At 37.5% G+C, this 26284-nt stretch overlaps 5 protein-coding genes, 1 non-coding gene and 3 pseudogenes across 6 annotated transcripts; 2 read left to right on the forward strand and 7 right to left on the reverse strand.

The window, feature by feature from the left end:
• Positions 1-371: 371 nt before the first annotated feature.
• LOC104737689 (WRKY transcription factor 22) lies at positions 372-2036 on the reverse strand. Its single transcript, XM_010457927.2, has 3 exons — positions 1568-2036; positions 1203-1313; positions 372-980 (listed from the first exon to the last, which is right to left on the reverse strand). The coding sequence occupies exons 1-3, from the start codon at positions 1909-1911 to the stop codon at positions 524-526; spliced, it is 912 nt and encodes a 303-aa protein (XP_010456229.1). The 5' UTR covers positions 1912-2036; the 3' UTR covers positions 372-523.
• A 2502-nt stretch (positions 2037-4538) lies between these two features.
• LOC104738547 (uncharacterized) lies at positions 4539-7435 on the forward strand. The gene is made up of 9 exons (XM_087481688.1): positions 4539-4819; positions 4905-5175; positions 5277-5378; positions 5477-5559; positions 5661-5777; positions 6147-6249; positions 6327-6753; positions 6831-7018; positions 7191-7435. Exons 1-9 carry the CDS (start codon positions 4701-4703, stop codon positions 7305-7307), a joined length of 1527 nt encoding a protein of 508 aa, XP_087337814.1. The 5' UTR covers positions 4539-4700; the 3' UTR covers positions 7308-7435.
• A 310-nt stretch (positions 7436-7745) lies between these two features.
• On the reverse strand, positions 7746-8723 carry LOC104738548 (blue copper protein-like; annotated as a pseudogene).
• A 600-nt stretch (positions 8724-9323) lies between these two features.
• Positions 9324-11968, reverse strand: LOC147930038 (uncharacterized). Its single transcript, XM_087480839.1, has 5 exons — positions 11671-11968; positions 10582-11523; positions 9936-10279; positions 9638-9754; positions 9324-9491 (listed from the first exon to the last, which is right to left on the reverse strand). The coding sequence occupies exons 1-5, from the start codon at positions 11966-11968 to the stop codon at positions 9324-9326; spliced, it is 1869 nt and encodes a 622-aa protein (XP_087336965.1).
• A 3-nt stretch (positions 11969-11971) lies between these two features.
• Positions 11972-14517, reverse strand: LOC147930039 (uncharacterized). The gene is made up of 4 exons (XM_087480841.1): positions 14359-14517; positions 13005-14243; positions 12493-12690; positions 11972-12406 (listed from the first exon to the last, which is right to left on the reverse strand). The coding sequence occupies exons 1-4, from the start codon at positions 14515-14517 to the stop codon at positions 11972-11974; spliced, it is 2031 nt and encodes a 676-aa protein (XP_087336967.1).
• A 3291-nt stretch (positions 14518-17808) lies between these two features.
• On the reverse strand, positions 17809-17914 carry LOC147930040 (small nucleolar RNA R71). The gene has a single exon (XR_015579077.1). It is a non-coding gene; the product is annotated as a small nucleolar RNA R71 (small nucleolar RNA).
• A 2712-nt stretch (positions 17915-20626) lies between these two features.
• LOC147930041 (uncharacterized) lies at positions 20627-22512 on the forward strand. The gene is made up of 5 exons (XM_087480842.1): positions 20627-20918; positions 21007-21129; positions 21268-21434; positions 21532-21925; positions 22091-22512. Exons 1-5 carry the CDS (start codon positions 20627-20629, stop codon positions 22510-22512), a joined length of 1398 nt encoding a protein of 465 aa, XP_087336968.1.
• Positions 22513-22926: 414 nt separating this feature from the next.
• LOC104738550 (blue copper protein-like) lies at positions 22927-23865 on the reverse strand (annotated as a pseudogene).
• Positions 23866-24536: 671 nt separating this feature from the next.
• On the reverse strand, positions 24537-25281 carry LOC104738551 (uncharacterized; annotated as a pseudogene).
• Between the last annotated feature and the right edge of the window lie 1003 nt (positions 25282-26284).

Below are 26284 nucleotides of genomic sequence, written 5' to 3' on the forward strand. Positions count from 1 at the left end.
ACTTTAACTTTTTTTCCTCTATCTCAAAATAACTTTTTTATGAAGCATCATATAACAAATATATATTAAAATATTGTAGTTAAACCGTAATATTATAAAAATTAATTTCAATATATATAGTAACAATTACATGTACATTTTATATACAACTGAACAGAAACACAGCTGAATAGAAACTTCATTCTGCATATATACAACTGAATAGAAACTTCATTCTGCCTATATAACCCACACATTGACTATTTTCTAGTATCCTATATTATGAAAAGGAGGAAGTACGTTTTATCTTCGGTTGACTTTTTTTTTTTACTACTAATCTTGTAAAGTTGTGAGTTGTGTGACAAGAATCTAACTAATATGCTTCACCCAAATATCAAAAATGGAGCTTAAACGAATATACAAATAAAGTAACAAAGAACATTTTTTCTTTTTCCTATTTATACATATTATCCGAGAATAATTCCTTAATCCTCTTCTATTATCTTTCCCTAAAAAAGAGTATTCTTCTAAGCCGTAATCTAAATCATATTCCTCCGCTGGTCGTGGCGGCACTGTTCACAACCCAAGAGAGATCAAAACTCGCCGGAGCCGAGTTCCCGGAAAAGCTATCTCCAGCTGCGAATTCCTCCAACCCATCGAAGAAATCATCGCTCACCACCGTATCCGACAAAGATAACAGATCCTCATCACCGTCGAGACCTTCCACCACCGCTACATCCTCCACCGGCAAAACAATTTCGTCTGCTGACGTCACCGGAGACGATGAATACGTGGCGATCGTGGTCGTCGGGGATTTAGTTGTCATCGGTTGATCAGATGGTTTCTGACGGGTGCTTCCGGCGAGAGAGTTACGGTGTATGGGAGCTGGATGGTTATGTTCCGCCGTGTAAGTGACGATGAACATCTTCGGGTCGGATCTATTTCGCTCCACTTGTTTACGGGCTAAACAACCTTTTGATGTGCTACATCTGTAATATCCTCTGTTTTAAAAGAAAATGAATATATTAAAATAAATTATAATGTTATTTTGTATTATTACCAAAATTGAAACTGAGATAATTTAACAAACTCAAAGCAGACAGAATCACAAAAACAGACAAGTTTCTTTTGTCTTGAAAGAATACACACATTTATAAGGTCAATAAATGAATTTTTGGTAAAAAAAATATTTATTTCTTTTTTTTTGTGTGTGTAATTTTTACCTTGGATATGGTGAACCTTTGATGGGTTTCTGTCCGTACTTTCGCCACGCCCAGACATCGGAGTTTAAAGCCTCTGCTGCTACATGGCACACTTTCTTATGCTGTATCTTTCTGTAACAAGCAACCACACAACCAAAAAAAAAAAAAATTAAATTCGATAGTTGATAGTACAATCAAATTAGATATTATAATTTGATGGCTTCAATTAAAAAAACCAATATTTTTTTCCATTTGCTAATTACGTTCTTGATGGGTTCGACAAAATTGAAACTTTTAACCACATCTTCACAACAAAAGATTCAACACAAGAAAAAAGACGCTTCACGGGTTTGACAAAAGGTTGAAACTTAAAAAAAATAACGAACCTTCTTTTAGATCTAGAGGTATTGGAGCCAGCTGTGGGTTTGCTAGTGACGCTACCGGAAGAAGCAGAGAGAGAAAGAGGCCGTTTCTGGTTCTGTGTCTTTCTTGGTTCTTCTGGGTAATTCAGACACGAAAACGAAGAGACGACAGATTCCTGTACGAACGGCTTGTAGAGATCTCGAATCTCTCCGAAGGAAACGGCATTACTCTGTCTTCCGACGGTGAATATAGGACTCGTGTGAGATGAAACGCCGCCGGAAAATACGGTGGTTGTTGAAGTAGTTGCTGATGAGCTCACGGCTGAGCAGCCTCTGACCACGGCGTGGAGATCCCAATCGTCGGCCATTTGATTTTGGTAAAACTCAGGCAGGGGAGACAAAAGCTTCGAATCTCTGAGGAGAGAAAGAGAAAGCCAGAGGAGACAAAAGAGAGCGCTGACTTTTGAAGGTTAGAGAGAGATGTTTATAAAGAGAGTGAGAGGAGGAAAATTAATAAAAAAGAGTTGAAAAAAATGGAGGATATTATTATTAAAAATTTAGATGATAAAATACAGTATAAAATACAATTTTGTTTTGTTCTCTTTTTTTTTTTTTTTTTAAACATTGCAATTATTCCACATGTGAACCCTTTTTATATAGTATCATCTCATATTAGTTTATTAGTTTGATAAATCTATATAAAATAAATAGATTTCTATCACAAAGAATGAGCTGAAAATATTTTTTTGCGACTGTAAATTAGATTAACGAAAATTATGTACGGATGGTGGTACGTTGGTAAACATACTGAACTAATATGAGATGTTGTACTTTGGTAAACATACTGAACTAATATGAGATGTTGTTGTAATTAGCAAACATCATTGGATTCTAACATAAATCAGGAATCCTCTTAAAACCGATTATTAATTCCATTTTTGTGCAAACATCTCGTTCCAAATTTTCTAATTTTTTTGGGTTTATTTGACTGAAAAGCATATGCTCAGCTCAGCCTCAGGACATATGTTTACTTTGTGATTAAAGTTTTAACTAAATTAAACAGAGCTATATATTACTTGTTTTAAAAGCAAACAAGTATGAACACACTTGGAAATTATGAACAGTGTCGGAATCATATTGCGTGTATATTTAATACGATATTTTATGTATTTGTTTAACAAATCTTTAAAGTACTATTATGTGGTTTGGAGATGGTATCTCGATGCTTATCCTGTCTTTGTCGCCTAGTGCTGGACACCCAAGAGAAACCAGAAGTGGTTTCAGGTTTCTTGTATTTGGTTGACTTTGATGAATTGTCAAAGGCTTTGAATAAATCCTTTAAAAAATTATTCTTCTACTTTTGTCAACCTCACAACTTCCTTTGTGGACATTTCCACGCGTCTCTCACACGCGCTTTCTGGGGAGCGAGCGAGCTTGCTTTGATTGAATTAGTGGGAAACCATACTTTCGTAGTACTAGTGCCTATCCCTACTTTTCTTTTGATCGATGCGCACAACAAGTTAAAAAATTGTTAATATCCTTTTATCTTTTTTACAACACCTACGGTTATGGAATTGGAAATTGTTCAGATTATATATTTGTAAGCTTTCCAGATCATTGTGAGCTTTTCGACATTACAATAGTCAAATCCAACAACTGAGATTTTTTAAAAAATCATTCATGGATAACATATGTATTCCATTTATATATACTTTTTGGAAGGAAAAAAAATATGCATCGATGTGTATAAAAAAGTATGTAGATAGAAAGATAGTGATTGTCACTTAGCACCATTAGCTGATCCCTCTTTCTGCCACATACTCTAAACATGGGGGGTTACTATATGCTTCTTTCATTGTACCTTTTAAGAATAACAACAAAGCACATGTATATAGATAGTTTCTATAAACTTAGGAAAATACATATCCACACACAAAGATGTACATTCTTAATTAAGAGTAACACAAAATTTTGATATAAGATAACAAAAATTTAAATCATTTTTTTCTGAGGAAAAGTTTGGTAAAGAGAATTCAACAGTGTAGCAGAGTAAGGCACACGTGCCAGAGCGCGTGATCTCCTCGGAGTTTAGAAAAAGGTTGACATTATCATAAGAAGAAAAAAAAGAAATCAACGGTTCACACACACACGGCGAGTAAAAGATAAGTGATGAAGATGAGGTGGAGTAGCTACAGCTGTCCGTCCCAAATGGCCCTCCTTCGGGGGAAAATATGCTTTTATGCCGTTACCATTATCTCTCTTTCTCTCTCTCTCTCTCGCCTCCTCGTGATGTTGATTCCTCTCTCTCTCTCTCTTTGTTTGTGAGTCAAAATCGTACGGCTTATAAACGATTACCATCTTTTTTTTTTAATCAGTCATTCATCATCCTACGGTCATATATCCAGCTTTGTTGCTTCAACACATCCAACGGTCCAGTTTCTCCTGACTCAGTCAGGGGTGTGCATGAGCCACGTGAAACCTTCGAGGACGGTTTTTTTTATTTGTTTAATAAAAAACAAAATAGTAGTATTGCTACAAGTGGGCTGCACGAGGAAGCATAGTATCAAAGCGCGTGGACCCTCCTTTTTTTCCTTTCTTTCTTTATTTTTTTAGTATAAGTTGTAATAATAATAAAGATATACTAATACATTAAAATATTATTACTAAAACCGAGTAAAGTCAACATTAAGTTAAACATTTTGTTTGACTGATACAAATATTTAAAATCAAGTTAATGATTTTATTTTTATTTTTTTGGTAGTCGCTTTGATTGTTCGGACAACTCACACACACAAACACAACTGATAACATTTTTTTAGGTTGTCGGTAAACCCCAGTTATTGGGAAGATCTCATTAATTGTGTACTTTGTAATTGGGCTTAATGGGTTTGTAATTGGGCTTAATGGGTCATTTTGGCTTTTAAAGTTTTTGGGTCTCTATACAAAGGCCACTTTGGTTGCCATCACGTGACTTACTCGTGCGTCCCTTAGCCTCGCATTTTTTTCGCGGTTCCTCAGAAAATTTCAACTTTGCTCCCCGCGCCATGTTTTTTTTCTTCTCTCCTTTTGATATTCTCGAGATAAAAAATGGTGACTGGAGGAGGAGGAAGGTGACAGAACTGACTACAATCGCGGCGAATCGGCGGAAGAGATAGCCATGACCGAAGAAAACGCGGCGGGGAATGCTATTTGTTCAATCTGTTACGAAGATCTCAAACCGGTGGTTGAGAATCTCCAATCGATCTCCGCTTGTGGCCACGTCTTTCACGAACTTTGGTTAGTAATCAATTCTGTTTTTTTTTTTTTTTTTTTGTTAGATTTATTCTGTTGCTAATTCGATTTTGTTCGGGGAAAACCCTAGTTTGCAGCAATGGTTCGAGTACTGCCCGAATACGAACAAGCGAAATTGTCCGATCTGTAAACAGAAGTGCTCTCTAAAAGATCCGTGTCGGCTTTATTTTCAGTCTTCTGGGGACCAAATCGATTCGATTGCTTCTTCTAAGAAGACTGTTGAAATCGAGGAAGATCCGGTTTTGCTGAGAGTTGAAGTGAAGCGTCTCCAAGGGAAGATCCATAATCTTACTTCTTCTCTTGATAATCAGAAAAAGGAGAATTCTGAACTCTCTGATAAGGTCATGATTTGTGTTAATTCATGTTCTTTGTTGATTAGTAGTATCCTTAAAGAAGATTATGTGAAATTTTGGGTTTTGTTTTGTTTTTTTGCTTCTCTCAGTTGCAGCAATGCAATGAGCAACTGAAAGAGGATAAAGTAAAAAGGTGGGAGTCTCTGCAAGAAATATCAACGACTCAGCACTTGCTTAAGTTGAAATCTGAGGTTTTTTATTTATTTATTATTATACTCAACATTTGATGCTTTTGTTTCTACTTATCCTCCATTTGGTGTTGAGTTTCTTGTATTATGTTTGTTTACAGGAATGTATCCAGCTTACTTCACAGTGTGCTAAGCTACATGAGAGAACTATGGCTTTTGCCAAGGAGCTCGCAGCGCTTAAACTGTGCGAAGAATCTTTTTTTTTGTAATGTTGTCAAATTCTGATATAATCATTTAATCTTTTGGTTAAAACTTTCTGAGTCTATATTCTTGTTTTGCGTTCAGGGTTTCTGATCTAAGCTTGGAGGAAGATGATGTCCTGAAGCTAGCCATGTTGGGGAATAACGCTAAGACAAAAGATACAATCGACACTCTAGTCAAGTCCTTGGTTATCAGAAACAGGTAGGTTACATAGCATGTTGTTTGTCACTGCTTACATGGTCTCATTTTGGTCATTTACTTTGTGAAATTGGTTCTTTATTTCCCATTAGTCCTGTCTGCAGCAGTTTTAAAAAGCATATGACCTTCAGTAACCTTGGAAGATGGTGATTTACATTAAATCATCCGTTTATTCCTGCAGAGTAGAGTACTTTGTTTGGTTACTAGTATCTTATTGCAGCTTGTTAATCTTTGAAATTACGAAATATCATAAGCAAGTAGATATAATCAACAAGTTGTGAAAACGGGGATTTTACATTGCGTTTCTTATCTTTTAGGTGCTTCTATTAATCATTTGTGAAGTCTCTAATTCAAAACATTATTCTCTGACAGGAGTTATAAGGAATTGTTAGCAAAGTGCAGTCAGCTGGGCAGAGGCGAAGCTCGATCTTCTGAGAAACTAGAAAAAGCTCTGGAAAAGATAGATATATTAAAGGTGTGTCTTTTGGTTTTACACTCGATCTTGTTTGGTTCTTCTATATCTGGCTCTTATTATCTTTATTCTATGAGCAGAAGCGAATGAGGGAACTTGAGTTGATAACTGAAGAGAGGCAAAACAGAGCTCTTAGGAATATAAAAGCTTCAAAGAATTGCAGCGAGAGAGAAGTTTACGAGCCTCCAACTGAGAGCCTGGCTTCTTTCAGAATGCTTCCATCTGACAACATTGTTGAGAACATCTCTACACCACCATTAAGTAAATTAGAGAAAAAGGATGGCTTCACCAATCATGGATCGTGCTTAAGCGGAAGAGAAGGCTCCTTCAGTACTAGAAGAACGGACTCTGTTATCGAGGTAGATGATGATGTTCCTGAAACCACCATTTCTGGCATCAGACATTCAGATACTAATGTTGAAGAGAAATGTGATAATCCCATGGTAAGGGATATAAAGTTCAACATCAGAAATGACTCGACATCAGCAGTCTCACCTGGCAGCAATGGTACTTTTTTTTGTCGACATCATCATTTCAAGTTCTTGAGTGTAGTAGATTTGAAGATTGTGAAAAACTTAATGCAGGTGCTGGAAACATTTGGTTGTCAAGCGGAACAAATCGAAACCTTAGTAGATGGAGCAAACATGGAGAGAGAAACGAAGTAACTCCATCACTAGGGCGTTATGTTCAAAGCAAAGATGATCTGATCGCTATTGGACCCGATGGTAAAGGTGGGAGAATCAAAGTGCTGAGATCTAAACCCCAAATTTCGGTGAGTTATGCATTCTTCTTAAGATTCTCCTTTCAGTATGTTACTTCATTCATAACAAAATCCGGATTTTAAAATTTTGAGTTCTGTTATCTCCTTTACCCTCCTTATTGCCATCTCAACACTATAAGCAATACCTTGCCTAATGTGTTGACCTCTCTGTTGCATTGTATAGAGCGCCAATGCAAGCTCAGGAAGTGGTAAGAGATTCAAGCTTGGAACTAAAACAAGTGGTTCGTCCTCTCAAGGTTGTCTGCAGATTGAACACTATTTTGGAAGACCTAATCGCTAATTTGTCAGACATCTGTTAAGAAACTTAACATCTCGGATATGCTTTGCATAAATCATGTACAATTAAATTACTCTTTCATTGGTATCTAATGTAACTTTTTGTTGTGGCTAATAAAACACTTGGGGACCTTAAGCGTTGTAATTTATAAGAGAAGAGTCTTTCTTTTTATAAGGATAAGATCTTATCTTTATAAAGATAAGAAACTCTAATTAGCTAATGAATAGAAAGCAGATGCTTTAGTGATGGGGTTGACTTTATTTGATCTACTTGACTGTGGAGACAAAATATTGGAAGAGGTAAACTGAAATTGTATTATATAATGAATAGAAATCTGAAACATTACATCGGTACTGAAAACAAGAACTAATAAACAAACTTGGGTCGTAAGGAAACAAGGAAAAGAAAAACAGAGTCTGCAAAACTACAACCACGAAAACTTTAGTGATGGGGCTGGGGTATGAAAGTGCTTAACCACTTTGTGAGGCGGTCCATAGCTGAAAAATCCATCTTTCTTGGGAAAATTGGTGAAAGTAACGGGTTTGGGTAATGGTCCGACCACAACTCGAAGCTTAAGCCCAGCCGCGCAGTGACCCGTCTCTGAGCTAATGAAATAGTGAACTCCTGGTTTGGTGAGCGTAACGAGATCATGGCCCGTCTTGTGCACGGCTACGCGAGAACTCGGGTCGCAGGTTATGAATTCAAGGTCACCGGTGATCTCTAAGACGTCGTTTAGTTCCTTGTCGTATTCGAAAAGTAGACTATCTCCTACATGAAACAGTTTATCCTGACTCCACTTGTTATAGTAGTCGCTCTCTTCAGGAACGCTCCATGCTTTAGAGTCACCGACCTTGTAGATTTCCCCAGAAGGAAGAATCTTGCTCGGTGGTGGTGGAGGAATAGGACGTGACGGGTCATGAACAACAAGGACGTCGAGACTCTGTCCAAGTACGCATTGAGCTTGATTTGAGCTGATGAAGTAGTGATCTCCGGGTTCCGTGAAGGTTACCACATCATGTCCTGTATTGTAGACGGCTTTAGGAGAAGAACTCTCGCAGAATTCTAATTCTAAAGCGCCCCAAACTTGAGTAACGTCGTTCACGTAGGGATCGTATTTGAAGACCAAAGAGTCTCCTACGTAAAACACCTTTTCCTTGGCCCATTCGTAATACAAGCCTTCTTTCGCAATCCATCCAGCCGAGTCCCCAACGGTGTAGACAGTAGCCGAACAAGAACCAAAGAGAACCGTCGTGAAGGTTGTTATCACCAGCAGCACAAAGAGGAAGATCTTCTTCATTGTTGTGGCCATGATTAGATGAACAAATTGACAAAGGAGGAAGAAAGGTTGTGAGAGATCTCGAACTCGCTGAATCAAAGAGAGAGAGAGACTTTTGTTGTGTTGTGTTGATGAATGATGACTTGTGAAGAGAATACGTAGCCCCCCTATCAATGTTTATATACTGCTTTAGTACCATTCCTAATCCTTTTAGGATTTATTTGATTTTGTTTATTTCCTTTTCCAATTTAGATTGGCCTGTTTTAAAATTGATTTTTGTTTTTTCTCTAATATAATTTGTTGCAAAATCTTATCAGTTTTTTTCTCAAAATGAAGCACAACCGACTTCATTAAATATATATGTATATATATATATATAATTGGCTTTTTATATATATACAATGGGTCCATTAACTAATATAATAAACCTTTATAGGTATGAAAAAGCTCCGATCCTTTGTGTGAATCATAAATCAAATAATAAGCACAAAGAGTGAATCAAAGCTCTTTTTTTCTTTAAATTCTGTAATGCTTTACACGGAATTGTTTGTTTCATCATGTTCTTATATTTTTGGATCCATATAAGAGATGTGATGTCAATTTCTTTTTGTTTGAAAAAATGTTAAATTAGATTCAAAAAAGAAACAGCGTGTTTACATCTTGTGCCACAGTTGGATTAATAATCATAACAAACATAGAGAGAGCTAAGGAAAAATAGACTTGAAAAAGTTATAATCGAGTGGCTAGCCAGACAGACAGGCCATCAGCATACGCTCATCACCCCCGAGCGAGATTGCTAGGAGCTTGTCCCGAACCTGCCTATCAATCCGTTTAATGAGCTGAGCTTGTGCAGTTGGGGATACAAAGTGACGACAGTCATTCCATTCCCGCCACGAAATGTAGACCGTAATCTGCAGAACGTATCTCGCAAGGAACCCTGATATCCGATTAGGCCAGTGAGTTGAAACGCGTTGAACAATAGTTGACCAATCAGTGGAGTGATGGGGAGTGTATATGTGCGAAGCGAGATTATTCCAAACACCAGCCGAATAATCACATGTAAAGAATAGGTGGTCCCTCGTTTCAAGCGCATTTTGATAGAGCACACAAGTTGCATCAACGCCTCTGTTTCACTGCAGCATCTGATCTCCCGTGGATAGACGGTTCTGGACAGCTAACCAGGCACAGAAGGAGAATTTCAGAGTACTATGAGTGAACCACACCCCACGACTCCAGTCAACAACAGGAGAAACTGTTCAGATATTATGCCAGGTATCCCGAGTAGAGAAACATGGCCGATACTCATCATTTTTCCCTTTCCACAAAACCACATCTGCTTCTGGCTTTCGACTAACCCAATGTGCTTCTAGTGCATCCTCCATTAAGTTGAAATGACTGATATGATGACGTCGCCTACTACAATTCCACGCCTCCGCAACTGAGGCGTGTTGGCCTATGGCCATATCTATTGCTCCCCGAGAACCAGCAAGATCGATAAGACACCCCAGAGTTGACCAATTGTCAAACCAAAAAGAAGTCTGCTTACCATCATTAACAAGACTCTTGCAAAGTGGTTTGGCAGCCTCCCTAAACTTTAAAATTTTCTTCCACATCCAGGAGCCTAATTGTGTGGCCTCAACTGCCCAGAAAGACGAGTTATTTAGAAGTGACTGTTTAACCCATTGAACCCACAACGAGTCTGCACATGAGATAATGCACCAGATGAGCTTTAGACAGCTTACATCATTCACATCTTTGAGGGATCGCAGTCCCAGTCCCCCTTCGAATTTTGGTTTGCAAACATTCTCCCAAGCAACCTTAGCCTTATTAGTGTTTAGCTCCGCACCCGACCAGAGGTATGCAGAACAGAGCGTTCCACAGTTCGAATGCATTCCCGGGGAAGGCGGTAGGCAGATAACCAGAAAGTGCAAATACTCTAGGGAACAAAACTTATCAAGTTGAGCTGTCCAACGTACGAAAGAAACCTTGCAGACCAAGAACCAATTCTTTTTTTGACATGCTCGATGAGAGGAAGGCAATCTGCCAAGGAGAGACGCTTAGTAACGAGGGGGAGACCTAAGTATCTGACCGGAAGAGTACCCACGGTAAAGGAGAAGCGTTCAACTATCTCTTGGTGTACAATAGGAGAGACCCCTGCTAGGTAAATCATAGTTTTTTCCATACTAATCTTCAGACCAGAGCACTGTGTAAAATCCGCAAATACCTGCACTATTCCTTCAATAGACCTCACTGTACCATCTGAAAAAACCAAGCTATCATCGGCAAAACTAAGATGAGTTAACCCCATAAGTTTACAGCGAGGGTGATATCCAAACCGATGTGAAACCGCTGCCTTATCCAACATTTTTGAGAGCACATTCATAGCAATAACGAACAGAGAAGGTGAGAGAGAGCAGCCCTGCCTCAATTTACGTTTGCTATTGAAAAACCCAGCAAGTTCCCCATTAACTTGGACGGAGAAGGAAGGCGTGGTGATACAAAGCATTATCCAGTGAACAAATTCCTGAGGGAAATCCATCGCCGCTAGAGTATTCCGCAAGAAAGACCATTGGACAATGTCAAAAGCTTTGGATATATCAATCCTGATAGCACAACGGTTTGATATGGAGTCCTTATGATAATCTTTGACCAGTTCCGTAGCAAGCAAGACATTCTCAATGAGTAACCTATTCTTGACAAAAGCAGACTGATTCCCAGCGATGAACTGTGGCAACACCAGCTTCAACGGATTTGCTAGAATTTTCGAAATGACTTTATACAAGACATTACAACAGGATATAGGTATGAGATCCTTCATCTCTCTAGCATCAGATTTTTTCGGAATTAGAGCTAAAATTGTAGAGTTGACACCTTTTGGTAGAAACCCCTTAACAAAGAACGATTGAACCGCCAAAGTAAACTCACTGCCCACATATTCCCAGGCTGCTTTATAAAATTATGAAGTGTAGCCATCCAGACCTGGGGATTTATCATTCGGCATCGCAAACAAGACTTTCTTGATCTCCTCAGCTGATACAGGTCAAGTTAATCGGACCTTATCCATTTCAGAACAACGAAACAACAACAAACCCTGGAGGACATCGGATGATACCTCCGCATAGTCCTCCGGTATCAACTGCAAGAATTCTCTAAAAAATCTCTCCGCTTCAAGTTTGATTTCTGCTGCTTGGTTAGTAACAGAGCCATCAGACCGTTGGATCTCCCTGATCGAGTTTTGTGCAGCCCGTTTGAGGACAAGACGATGAAAAGTTTTGTTATTTTTGTCTCCAACCTGCAACCAGTGCAACTTGGAACGCTGCTTGAGATATTTCTCCTCCAACGTAGCGACGCGTTCCCAATGTTTGTAAGCCACTTGCTCCTCTCCCATAGCTTAAGTGGTTGGGCACAAAAGCACCTGCTCCTGCTTCTTACATAAAATTTCATAAGCTTCCTTTGACTTCTTAAACAAGTCGCCCAGTCTGTTTTTTGCCAATTGGCGTAGCAGCGGTTTCAGAACCTTCAACTTCTTAGTGAAATAATAAAGAGTTGAAGTGGATAAATGCAGCGGCTCAGTCGTTTGCCAAGCCTCACTAACAAGAGCCTTAAAGTCTGGCAAACTCGTGATTTCATTAACAAACTTAAACGACTTCTGGCGTGGACCGCGGTCACACACCCCAGCAGTAAGTTCAATTCGACACCGCAGATGATCTGAGCAACCACCGGCCTCGAACACATTGTATGACAACGGGAAGTAGCGTAACCAACAATCATTGACCATGACTCTGTCCAGTTTCTTTGATATGAGGTCTGTCACTCTCTTATTGCACTAGGTGTAAAAGGGCCCTAAGCTGTCAAGTCTGAAAAAGAACAGTAATTCACAACCCTCTGAAAATCTCTCATACCCGTCGTAACCACTGGCTGAGCATCCAGCTGAGAATGCTCCGAAAGGTCCAACGTTTCATTAAAGTCCCCCATAATTATCCACGGCTTACCACGAATGAGTGCGCTATCAGCATGAGCACGAAGCTCAGACCACAACTCTCTCCTCTCAACGGCAGTATTATAGCCATATATAAACGAACAAAAAAATTCCACACTTTGATCAGGTAGCTTAATAGAACAAGTGACCAACTGAGCACTCTTGTAAAAAGGTGTGAGGAGGACATCATTATCCCATACTACCCAAAGACGACCTCTCCGACTATGCTCATAGTTAGTTAAAATCAACCAGTCATTAAACACCTTAGAAGCCAAAAACTGAACCTTCCGTTCCCGAACTCGTGTTTCAATTAAACACCCAAACTTCATCTTATTTGCCTCCACCCATTTCTTAATTACGGAATGTTTATTTAATTTGTTTAAACCGTGGACATTCCAAAAGAAACTTGACATAAATAATATCGGCGAGAATTATTCTTACCCACCCCGCGAGTAGAAGAAGTAGTAACTGTTTTATGTGCTGTTTTAGAGTCCCTGGGAAGAACAGGACGCAAAGGTGGATCACTCTTCAGTTTTGTAGCTATCAGAGCAGAGTCCTGCTTCACTAAACAACTTTGAGAGGCACCAGGATCCGTAGCACCAGGATCTGTGGATCCAGCAAACTCAGAAGCAACCGTCCCTCCTGCAGCCGCAAACTCGCCATCCCCAAGATTCCCCTCATCTCCAAGCTTCCCCTCATCTACCGCATCATCATCATCCATTTCCCCTTTCTCACTTAGAACAGAGTAGGAATTTGAGAGAGCGGACACCCGAACCGGAGGAGCGGTAGTCCCTTTACTAGGACTACAACTCGTTTTGTTAGGGGTGCTCCCAGCAGCCGTATCTTCCTGACGCTCAACACCAGAATCTACAGCAACAACTACAGTAGCAGGGACTGCAGTGATCATAGTATTACCTTCCGCTACGAGATTTGGCTGTGCTTCCTCTACAGGTTTTCCTGTAGTCTCCACAGACACTACAAATGGCAAGGAACGTTCTTCACAACCCAGGGCATTGGAGGAACTGATCGTAAGACAAGAATCCCGCAAATGGCCCCACTTCTGACACCCAGTACACCGAGGTGGAAGCCAGGGGTAAGAGTAACCAACAACCGCCTCCAACTCCCCTTCCTCTTCCCCCTTAATAACAAACTTCCGTGGCAAAACCTTTGTAAGATCAGCCTCAACCAAGATTTTTGCTTCGCTAAAACTATCACATGCTTCAGTTTTAGGATGTAATTTAACTGGCTTGCCCACTGCATTAGCCAAAAACTCCAATCCCTTTTCGGTGAACATAGTAGGGGGAACATCTTTCAGTGTTACCCATAACGGAATGGACGTCATCGCCGGTTGCACCTCCTCTGCATACGGGGACCATTTAGTAACAATCATCGGAATGCCCATGATGTTCCACATACCTCTACTCAGAGCCCGCCGCCTCATCGTTTCATTCTTGATCCGAAACTTAAGTGTTGTGTCATTTACCTCTAGAACATCAATCATAGTAGATTTATCACCTAACCGCCAGATCTTATTTAGGACCATATGAACTTTGCCTACATGAGGAGCTTTAACATTAAGAAATTTCCCAATCAAGAAATCTTCCCAGAGAGGCGTTGCCCCCGTTAACACATCTTTTGGAACAATAACCCTTTCTCTCCCATCAACCATCTCCACCACAAACTTCTGTATCGTAAACACATGTTTTTTACCACCATAAGAAACAACTTTTTGACTGGAGCCCCCCCCCCGCCACCGCTGAACCGACCAAAACTGAGGCCGGCGTTGAGCCCTCTCTGACTTGCGCACCAGATTGACTTCCCAAAACCATATCACCACCCACCTCCCTGCTTGCCCCAACACTACCATCAGAATCTCCAGCGAGTGGCCGACTATCCACCTCTCCCTCTGGCGCCGTAGCAACCCCAATATCGACTGGAGAAGCCTCCGGCGGCGGCATACTTGCCTCACACGAAAAAACCCTAGATCGCTTTTAGTGTCGCTTGTCGCATGTCCACGTCAGCAAAAAAACTCTATATTGTTTTATTCTTCAAAATAGTTTTTAAAAGGATGTGATGTCAATTTCATGTTCTTATATATTTATTTACATGACTTTTGGCTAAAACACACAGTCGAATTACAAATAGATAATATAGTCCCACTCCCACCACCTCAAGTCATTATTGCATCAGTACATACTATAATCTCCAGCATTTTATTCAAAATACATTGATCAGTTATTTCTTGCTATTTTTTTAGCTCACAATAAAGCTTGTAATACACAAGAAGCTAAATTAGTAACAGTAATATGTGGTATAAAATGACTATAAAACTCAACTCCCACATAGAGCTTCTCCTTCACCAAGTAAGAAGGTTCACCAAGTATCCACAAGACATGAAATCTGCAACGCCATGGGTGGTCATCAGGTTTTGCACCAAGCCAATCCGAATGTACCAAAAAAAAAAGATATGTATTTCACTACTATCACAAGACTTTTCACTCAAAACATAATAATGATGGATCATCTATATATACATGTTTTCTCTATATGATTCCAGCTAACTTTATCCAAAACCCGCAGCTTGAATTTGGCGTAACTTTTTGTCTTTTGGTGCATTGTTGATAAACCATTGTGTTTAAATGAACTTTTTAATTCTGTTGATCAAATGTTATGCTTTAAAAATAATTAAGTTTGTGTATTTCTTTTTTTTTTGTTTTTGATTTATAATATAAATTGGAATCAATATCTACCATTTCTGGTTTTCAATGACAAAATCTCTAGGGTCGAAGGACAAAAACTTGGACATCATCCAAGTGACTTTGTGATGAAGAGGCTCCTCAAGTGACTAACATTCCGCAGTTCCGGGTTTAGCTGATGTAATCGCATGAAACTTGACACCAAACATGCAACAATCTCTAATAAAGTTACTTTTTTCTCAAGATCAGCATGAGATGGTCATCTCAACTTATATTTCCTATTAATTATCAATTATGCCTCAGTTTTGTCCCCAATCTTTATAGAATTGAAAAAACATACACCGGGTTAAAATTACAGTACTTGTAAAAGTTTGAATTAGTGATGCTAAGCTTAATGATGTATCATGGTTTTTAATCATGATATAGGTGTGCTTTTAGAGACTTTTGGTTTGTTTTTAGGTTTTTTTTTAGTCTTTGCAGGGTCATATGCAATTTAGGATGATTTCGATCTTAATGGAGACTTTTTTTAGTATTTTTGCAGATATTTTGTGTGTTGAGGCTAAAGCACAAGAGCTGATTTTATACATCGGTCAATATTCCTAAGATAGCCCAATATTTGTTTCCAGAAAGTTTTTAAACAGAAGAGCTGGTTTTCTACATCGGGCTATATTTCTGAGATAGCCCAATATTTGTTTTCAGAAAGTTTTCTAACAGAAAAGATGGTTTTTCACATCAGCCGATATTGCTAGTTGGTGCCAGATGTTTGGTTCCAGAAAGTTTTTAAAGGATTTTTTCAATTTCTGAAGATTCAAAAGCTGCCCCAAAGTTTCTCCTATTTACAACAGTAGCCCCTACCAATTTTTAGGATATAAATAGACTTTTTAGATTTTGGAAAAGAGACGATTCTATTTTTTCTAAGTTTTTGGCTGCACTTGTGAATTTTCGTGAGACACATTTTGGGATTCTAGAGATCCATCCTCTTTGACAATTTGGAAAAGATTTCTAAACCCTTTTCTTGTTTATTTCATTAATCTATTATCTCTTCTTCATCTCTTTTTGTTGTTCAGTTCAATATGTGTGAGTATTCTCTTTATTGGGTTTTAGGGTTTTAATTAGGGGATCCAATGCATTGATGTTTTCATTGTTATTTGGAGTTCTCAATATTTAGGTTCTTTGATTCATATGCTCTTAATGCTAGAATAAGACTGATCACCTTGTTCTATATTTTAGGTTTTTCTATACATCAAAAGTGTTCGATAATGCCTGAACTAATATGAATTGAGCAATGTATTTCTAGCATGCGAAAGTTGATGTTAGGATGCATTGTGAACTCATTGTGAACTTAATGACATTTATTATAATGTGAATTTGGTTAGGAGGTAGCAAATAAAAGTTTAGCAAAATAATATTCAAATTTAGTTTCTAATGCCTTGAAAGAGAGTTAGTCTATTATCATGTTCATGTTCTAGAACGGTTCTTAATTATTGAATTTCATATTTCATTTCCTCATTAGTCATTGATCTCTGAAATACCCAATGGCCCAATGTTTTAATCCCATAAGTCAAACAGTTTTATTTATTGCATTTTGATTTACAATTTCTGAAACCAAACAAACAAATATTTGTTCGCTTTAGTTATTTACAAGTCTTACAAATCTTTAGTGTACCAGTCCTTGTGGATTTGACCCCGCATATACTGCCTTACGATTAAGTGTATATGATAATTACTCGAGCAATCAAGTTGGCGCCGTTGCCGGGGACCAATAGTGTTACCTTGATTTTAGGGTTAGTTTATAGTCTACATTATTTTTTAAAATTACAGTTGCTAACTAAAGCTTTTTCTCTCTTTTTGGTGTTTTCAGGTATATGACCTGCAGTTGCTCTTCACACCTAGAGAAGTATCAGGAGAACTTGGAAAAGTTTGAGAGAGAAAATAAGACGAAGAAAAGACTTGTTGCGATGGTTGATGGCTTAGCTGGTCGTAGCGCTGGTAATGTGCATGATAAACATCATGAAGATGAACATTATGGAGAGTTTGAGGATAATCCTCCTGCTTGAAACATTAATCCTCCTGCTGGTGGAGAGGCTGCCCATCCAGCTGCGCAAAGAGAAGCTGCGCGCCGTGAGACAGCTCGCTGAGATGCTGCCCGTTTAGCAACTCTTAATCAAAGACCTGCAAAATTTTGACAGACTTTGAGAGAACATGATGCTCCCAACGCTGAGATGTACCGCAAAGGTCTCCAACATCCTCCAATCGCCAAAAATAATTTTGAGATCAAATCAGAACTGTTAGCTCTTGTAAAGCAAAATAAGTTTCATGGTCTACCGTCGGAGAACCTTGTTTACCATTTGAAGTACTTTAAGGATATATGTGGTACGACAAGAATGAATTGGGTGTCTGATGATGCCGTCAAATACAAATTGTTTTTATTTTCTCTGAGTGATAAAGATCATCGTTGGTTTAAGTTGCTGAAGGGAAATAATGTTTGAACATGGGTTGAGTATAAGGCTGCTTAATTTCTTGCTGCAGTATTTCACCTAGGCGAGGACTACTTTCCTCAGGAACAAGATTTCAAGCTTTTAGCAGACTGCTACTGAGTCATTCCACGAGGCTTGAGAAAGGTTCAAAGACTACAAAAGAGATGTCTTCACCATGGTTTCACCCAGAATCAATCATCAACACATTCTACAGAGGAGTTGATGAGAGGTACAAGATGGCATTAAATACAACTAGCAATGGGGATTTCATGACCAAAACTAAAGGAGAGGCTCAGATTTTAATCAAAAACCTAGCTGCTAGTAACAGTAATCATTGTGTTGATTATGATACGTCAGTGAGAAGCAGTTGAGGAGGAGAACCAAAGCAGATTGCTGAGTTGACTACAAAAGTGAAGCAGCTTTTAAAAGAGATCAGAGAATTGTGAATTATTGTGATGATTTAGGAGAGGGTCAAGTTTATCAAGAGCGTGCTAGAGACGGTTTTGAGGAGCTGCAAGCTGAGTTAAACTACGTGAACGGTCAAGGTAACTATCAGAACAATAGTTTCAACCAGGACTAAAGTATACTTGCTTTTTGTCTTTACTATTAATTAATGTTTATGCAACATGTTGTATACTATTTATGTTTATGCAAAAATATACAACTTTTGAAACTTCATGTATGGGTTTCTCTTAAGTACTTGACATATTGTAATTTGGTTATATATATGCACTAGTTAGTTGCTCTCTTTGTAATATATCTATACTATTAAAGCAAGAGTACTCCCTAGACTCAAAATGGACCATGACTTTGTTTTGGTAGGTTTTTCATTAAAAATGATTAGAGATTCACTTAATTTAATTTAATTAACCTATAGTTTCGATTTTGACAAATGACCATTATACCCTCGGTCGATCACTAAAAATTAAGTGGGTCGGGACGCGGATCCTCAATTACCCGAGAACAGAAGAAAAAAAATCCGCAGATCTGTTTGTACTCCAGATTAATAATTTTCGGATCCTGTATATTATTTGATTCAAGAATAGTTATTCATGTTGCCAAACAAATGTGTAATCCCTATAAATAAGGAAACTGTATCTGAGTATTTAATGGCTTCAGTAATTTCAAATATTAACTACTAGCATACTTAATCCTTATAATTATTACGAATATTAATAATAATGAGAAATCTTTAATACTTATCGATTGTGATTTTGCTTCCAAAATAATCAATAGATTAAATACGAAATTGTATATATATGTAAACTTATTTGATTTGCTTTTATATTGTGAGATATTTACGGAAACAACAAATCAACTTAATACAATTGAATAAAAACAAATCATCATTTAGTTTAGATTTTTTAATATTTTCTTAACGAAATTATAGTAATTGATTATGATTAGTATAGATGGAAAGATTAAAAAATGCAGAATTTATATATATGTAAAGTTGTAAACTAATTTACAGAAAATGTGTATTGTATATCCCACATCGACTAAATATTTTGGAATATGGTTCATAATCACTATTAATATATGACTAATATGTTTTGAATACAAATGAGCAGGAAGCTTGATTTATCAGGTTTCCAAATTTAACAGTTTAATTTAGTTCTATATTTGAGCATATTTAAACTTTTAAAAAGTAAATATATTATAATATATTTACGTTTCTTTAAAAAGTTTAAAATATTATAAATATTTAAATTTTTATAGAATGTATAAATTATTATAAATATTTGAATTCCGTCGAAAGTTTAAAATATTATAATATATTTATAGTCTATAAAATATTTAAGTAATATTAATATTTTTGCTCTTAAAAATTTTAAAATATAAAAAAAGTTTGAGTTAAACCCGTTAAAACATGTATTTTTATCAAACTATAAATTAAATTGGTTTTTTACAATTTTGTTGAGATTTGATATATCAAATATTAACTTCTAAATGATAACTTAAATATACCTAATCTCACTATAAATACAATGGTTCCTAACCATTGAAATATCTCACACTAAAATTTAACAAACAATTTCTCCTCTTTTGACGACAAACCAAAATAAAACAAAACTCATCCTCTTACAAAACTATATATTATCCAATATTGTGGTATGTCTATCCTCTTACAAAACTAATATATGATATTGCGGAGTGTCTATTCTTTTACAAAACTACTATCCAATATTGCGATGTGTCTATTTCTGTGAAAATCTACATTCTACAAACTATTTACTCTATTAGGATTTCCAATGTACTGTATAACCCCAAATATACAAATAAACACTATATAAACAAAAAAAATAAGTCAAAATAAAAAATTATATTACAAAAATACAAATTACAAAAAAAAAAAACTAACAAAATATATAATACCGTACTGTAACACGAGGTATCACCTAGTATTTTGTAAACTATATATTCTTAGCAATTAAGGTGAAACGAACGATTTATTTCAGTCTTGTATATGTTTACTCTTTTCTTAATGTTTTCTTTTGTAAAGATATTGGATGCAACATTATAATTTTGGTTCAAATGCTGTGAAGGCATATATATACCTTGAATCTTACGATTCCATATATATCATTGTTAAAGGCAAACGCAATAACTTGGTTCAGTGTGTAGCGGGTAAAGAAAACTTTAGATATATCGAGAAAAACAAACAAACTCAGTGGCTCAGTCATTGTGGAGATTAACTATATATATTGATGCTCATTACATGTTTGTGCTTCAATTATGATTAAGGGAATCTGAAATTTTTATTTTAATACTGTTTTGAATGAACCGAGTCTACAAACGACATTGGAAACAGAAAAATATTAAAGAAGTTAACAAGAGAATTAAAGAAACGTTCTTTTAGCAACCATAAGGATACTATTTCCACACGGTGTGCGATGAAAGTGGATATTTCGAAAGCTTTTGACTCCGTTCAGTGGTCTTTCCTGTTCAATGTTTTACGCGTTCTGCAATTTTCTCATGTCTTTATCCATTGGATCTCGCTATGTGTTACTACGGCTTCTTTCTCGGTCCAGGTGAATGGAGAGCTTGCAGGTTATTTTCGCAGTGCTAGGGGACTGCGTCAAGGCTGCTCGCTCTCACCTTATCTATTTGTCATCTGTATGGATGTCCTTTCGAAGATGTTGGACAAAGCAGCCGGTTTACAGGAGTTCGGATATCACCCACGTTGTAAGAATCTGCGTCTAACTCACCTTTGCTTTGCCGACGACCTTATGATTTTATCTGATGGAAAAAAATAGAACTGTGGATGGTATAGTTCAGGTGTTGAACCTCTTTGCTAAGCGGTCAGGCCTACGGATGAGTATGGAGAAAACGACCCTGTATCTTGGTGGAGTCTCACCGGATAACAGAGAGCTATTGGGCACACAGTATACTTTCGGTCTGGGGCAACTCCCAGTTCGATATCTAGGACTCCCTTTAACCTCTCGCCGGCTTAGTACTGCAAATCTTTCCCCTTAACTCGACCAAATCCGCAATAGAGTTAAAACGTGGACATCACGTAATCTCTCTTTTGCAGGTCGTCTCGATCTCATACGTTCGGTACTATGGAGTATAGCTAGTTTTTGGATGAGTGCTTTCAGACTCCCACGGGAAAGCATTGCAGAGCAGGATAGTATATGTTCTGCTTTCTTATGGTCTGGTCCGAGTTTGAATAAAAATAAGGCCAAGTTATCCTGGTCAGCGGTGTGTCAACCGAAGTGTGAAGGCGGTTTAGGATTACGATCCTTGAAACAGACAAATGATGTCAGTTGTTTAAAGTTGATCTGGCGTTTGGTCTCAGGTGGGGCATCATTATGGGTTCAATGGTCCAAAAGGAATTTATTTAAGGAGGGTTGTTTCTGGTCGGTACAGCCTGCATCACTTTCGGGATCTTGGATGTAGACTGTTAAAATACAGAGACTTGGCAAAAACGTTTGTTAAGGTGGAAGTGCAGAGTGGAGCTCTTACATCCTTCTGGTATGATAACTGGTCAGTCCATGGGTACTTGTTGGATAAAGTTGGTTCACGGGGTATGATTGATTTGGGTATTAGAGAACATATGACTCTCCATGACGCATGGCACCATCGACGGCGAAGGATACACCGCATCCCTTTATTAAATGATATTGAAGATGTTTTACATCAAGCGTATCGGTCTAGAACTCCGTCTCAGCCAGATCGAGTTCTATGGCGAGGTAAAGGTGATGTTTATAAGGCCACATTTTCTACAAGGGATACCTAGAACCATATACGAACGGCTTCAAATCAGGTAGCTTGGCATAAGGGTGTTTGGTTTGCTCATGCAACTCCGAAATATTCTTTCTGCACATGGCTCGCAGTCCATAATCGTTTGTCAACAGGGGATCGGATGATCACTTGGAGAAATGGTTGTAATGTGAGCTGTGTGTTCTGTTCTGTTCCGGTGGAGACGAGAGATCACTTGTTCTTCTCATGTCCTTACACTGCTGCAGTTTGGTCCGGTATAGCGCAAAAACTATATAAGACTCGTTTTACTACATCCTGGTTACAGCTACTCGACATCGTCTCTGGAACTCAGGCTGATCGGGTGAGTGGTTTCTTAATTCGATACACTTTTCAACTCACGGTCTACTCTGTATGGCGAGAGCGCAACGCCCGACGCCATGGGGAGACTCCTACATCTCAGACAATTCTTATTAGCTGGCTCGATAAGCAAATACGAGCACAACTACTGGCTGTTGAGCAAATGGGTGATCGCCGCTATGCTACGGGTCTCCAGGCTTGGCTAGCTACACGGTTTTGAGGACATAGTTTTCAACTGTTTCCCTTCACAGTTTTTAAATTTGTTCTAAGCTAATTTTATGTCAAAAAACGCAGATGTAAAACGTTATTTTTTTTTTGAATATAATTTAACATTTTATTTTAAAAAAAAAAAGAGAATTAAAGAAACTCTAATTAGCTAATGAATAGAAAATGGATGCTTTAGTGATGGGGTTGACTTTATTTGATCTTCTTGACTTTGGTTTAAAACCTTTATTTTATCTTTTTGACTGAGGAGACAAAATATTGGAAGAGCTAAACTGAAATTGTATTATATAATGAATAGAAATCTGAAACATTACATCGGTACTGAAAACAAGAACTAATAAACAAACTTGGGTCGTAAGGAAACAAGGAAAAGAAAAACAGAGTCTGCAAAACTACAACCACGAAAACTTTAGTGATGGGGCTGGGGTATGAAAGTGCTTAACCACTTTGTGAGGCGGTCCATAGCTGAAAAATCCATCTTTCTTGGGAAAATTGGTGAAAGTAACGGGTTTGGGTAATGGTCCGACCACAACTCGAAGCTTAAGCCCAGCCGCGCAGTGACCCGTCTCTGAGCTAATGAAATAGTGAACTCCTGGTTTGGTGAGCGTAACGAGATCATGGCCCGTCTTGTGCACGGCTACGCGAGAACTCGGGTCGCAGGTTATGAATTCAAGGTCACCGGTGATCTCTAAGACGTCGTTTAGTTCCTTGTCGTATTCGAAAAGTAGACTATCTCCTACATGAAACAGTTTATCCTGACTCCACTTGTTATAGTAGTCGCTCTCTTCAGGAACGCTCCATGCTTTAGAGTCACCGACCTTGTAGATTTCCCCAGAAGGAAGAATCTTGCTCGGTGGTGGTGGAGGAATAGGACGTGACGGGTCATGAACAACAAGGACGTCGAGACTCTGTCCAAGTACGCATTGAGCTTGATTTGAGCTGATGAAGTAGTGATCTCCGGGTTCCGTGAAGGTTACCACATCATGTCCTGTATTGTAGACGGCTTTAGGAGAAGAACTCTCGCAGAATTCTAATTCTAAAGCGCCCCAAACTTGAGTAACGTCGTTCACGTAGGAATCGTATTTGAAGACCAAAGAGTCTCCTACGTAAAACACCTTTTCCTTGGCCCATTCGTAATACAAGCCTTCTTTCGCAATCCATCCAGCCGAGTCCCCAACGGTGTAGACAGTAGCCGAACAAGAACCAAAGAGAACCGTCGTGAAGGTTGTTATCACCAGCAGCACAAAGAGGAAGATCTTCTTCATTGTTGTGGCCATGATTAGATGAACAAATTGACAAAGGAGGAAGAAAGGTTGTGAGAGATCTCGAACTCGCTGAATCAAAGAGAGAGAGAGACTTTTGTTGTGTTGTGTTGATGAATGATGACTTGTGAAGAGAATACGTAGCCCCCCTATCAATGTTTATATACTGCTTTAGTACCATTCCTAATCCTTTTAGGATTTATTTGATTTTGTTTATTTCCTTTTCCAATTTAGATTGGCCTGTTTTAAAATTGATTTTTGTTTTTTCTCTAATATAATTTGTTGCAAAATCTTATCAGTTTTTTTCTCAAAATAAAAATTATGTCTATTACCCTTATATGAAAAGCATAACCGACTTCATGAAGAAAAAAAAGAAGTATATAATAGGCTTATATAATATATACACTGGGTTTATTAAGTAATATAATAAAATTTTATACTATGTTAGATAATAGACATAGTGTGGTATGAAAGGGATGTGGTAATAATAGACATGTTTGTTTCATCATGTTCTCTTATATTTTTGGATCCATAAAAGAGATGTGACGACAATTTCATGTTCTTATATTTATTTACATGACTTTTGGCTAAGTAAGATACACAATCAAATTACAAATTGACAATATTGTCCCACCACCTCAAGTCATTACTGCATTACATACTACCTTATTAGCTCACAATAAGGCTTGCAAAAGAAGTTATTTGTAAAACCCAAGAAGCTAAATTAGCTAACAGTAATAAGTGACTATAAAATTCACTAAAAATGACTATAAAATTCAACTACCACATAGAGCTTATCCTTCACCAAGTAAGAAAGTTCATCCAGTTTCCCAACAGGCATGAAATCCGCAAAGCCATGGTGGTTATCAGGTTTTGCACCAAGCCTATCCGAATGTACCAAAAAAAAAAAAATATGTATTTCACTACCATCACAAGACTTTTCACTCAAACCATAATAATGATGGATCATCTATATATACATGTTTTCTCTATATGATTCCAGCTAACTTTATCCAAAACCCGCATCTTGAACTTGGCGTAACTTTTTGCATTTGGTGCATTGTTGATAAACCATTGTGTTTTGAATGAATTTATTAATTCTCTTGATCAAATGTTATGCTTTTAAAAAAATTAAGTTTGTGTATTTCTTTTTTGTTTTTGTTTTTGATTTATAATATAAATTGGAATCAATATCTACCATTTCCGGTTTCCAATGACAAAATCTCTAGGGTCGAAGGACGAAAATTTGGACATCATCCAAGTGACTTTGTGAAGAGGCTCCTCAAATGACTAACATTCTGCAGTTCCGGGTTTAGCTGATGTAATCCCATGAAACTTGACACCAAACATGCAACAGTCTCTAATAAGGTTACTTTTTTTTTCTTCTCAAGATCAGCAAGAGATGGTCATCTTAACTTATATTTCCTATTAGTTATCAATTAGGATCCCATACTGTTTATGTCTCTGTTTTGGCCCCAATCTTTATAGAATTGAAAAAACATCCACCAGATTAAAATTACAGTACTTGAAAAAAGTTTTAACTAGTGATGCTAAGCTTAATGATATATCATGGTTTTTAATCATGATATAGATGTGCTTTTAGAGTCTTTTGGTTTGTTTTTAGGTTCTTTTTGAGTCTTTGCAGGGTCATATACAACTTAGGATGATTTCGAGCTTAATGGAGACTTTTTTTTAGCTTTTTTGGAGATATTTTGGGTGTTGAGGCTAAAGCAAAAGAGCTGATTTTATACATCGGTCAATATTCCTGAGATAGCCCAATATTTGATTCCAGAAAGTTTTTAAACAGAAGAGCTGGTTTTCTACATCGGGCTATATTTCTGAGATAGCCCAATATTTGTTTCCAGAAAGTTTTCCAACAGAAGAGATGGTTTTTCACATCAGCCGATATTGCTAAATGGTGCTCGATGTTTGGTTCCAGAAAGTTTTTAAAGTATTTTTTCAATTTCTGAAGATTCAAAAGTTGCCCCAAAGTTTCTTCTATTTACAGCAGTAGCCCCTACCGATTTTTAGGATATAAATATAATTTTTAGATTTTGGAAAAGAGACCATTCTCTTTTTTTCTGAGTTTTTGGCTGCACTTGAGACTTTTCGTGAGACAAATTTTGGGATTCTAGAGATCCATCCTCTTTGAAAATTTGGAGAAGATTTCTAAACCCTTGTCTTGTTTATTTCATTAATCTATTATTTCTTCTTCATCTCTTTGTGTTGTTCAATTCAATATGTGTGAGTATTCTCTTTATTGGGTTTTAGGGTTTTAATTAGGGGATTCAATGCATTGATGTTTTGATTGTATTTGGAGTTCTTAATATTTAGGTTCTTTTATTCATATGCTCTTAATGATAGTATAAGCCTGATCACTTTGTTCTAGATTTTAGGTTTTTTTATGCATCAAAAGTGTTTGATAGAATGCCTGCACTAATATGAATTGAGCAATGTATTTCGAGCATGCGAAATTTGATGTTAGGATGCATTGTGAACTTAATG

Source organism: Camelina sativa, chromosome 13 (assembly GCF_030686135.1).
Source record: "Camelina sativa cultivar CO46 ecotype springtype chromosome 13, ASM3068613v1".
In the NCBI taxonomy this organism is placed as follows: Eukaryota; Viridiplantae; Streptophyta; class Magnoliopsida; order Brassicales; family Brassicaceae; genus Camelina; species Camelina sativa.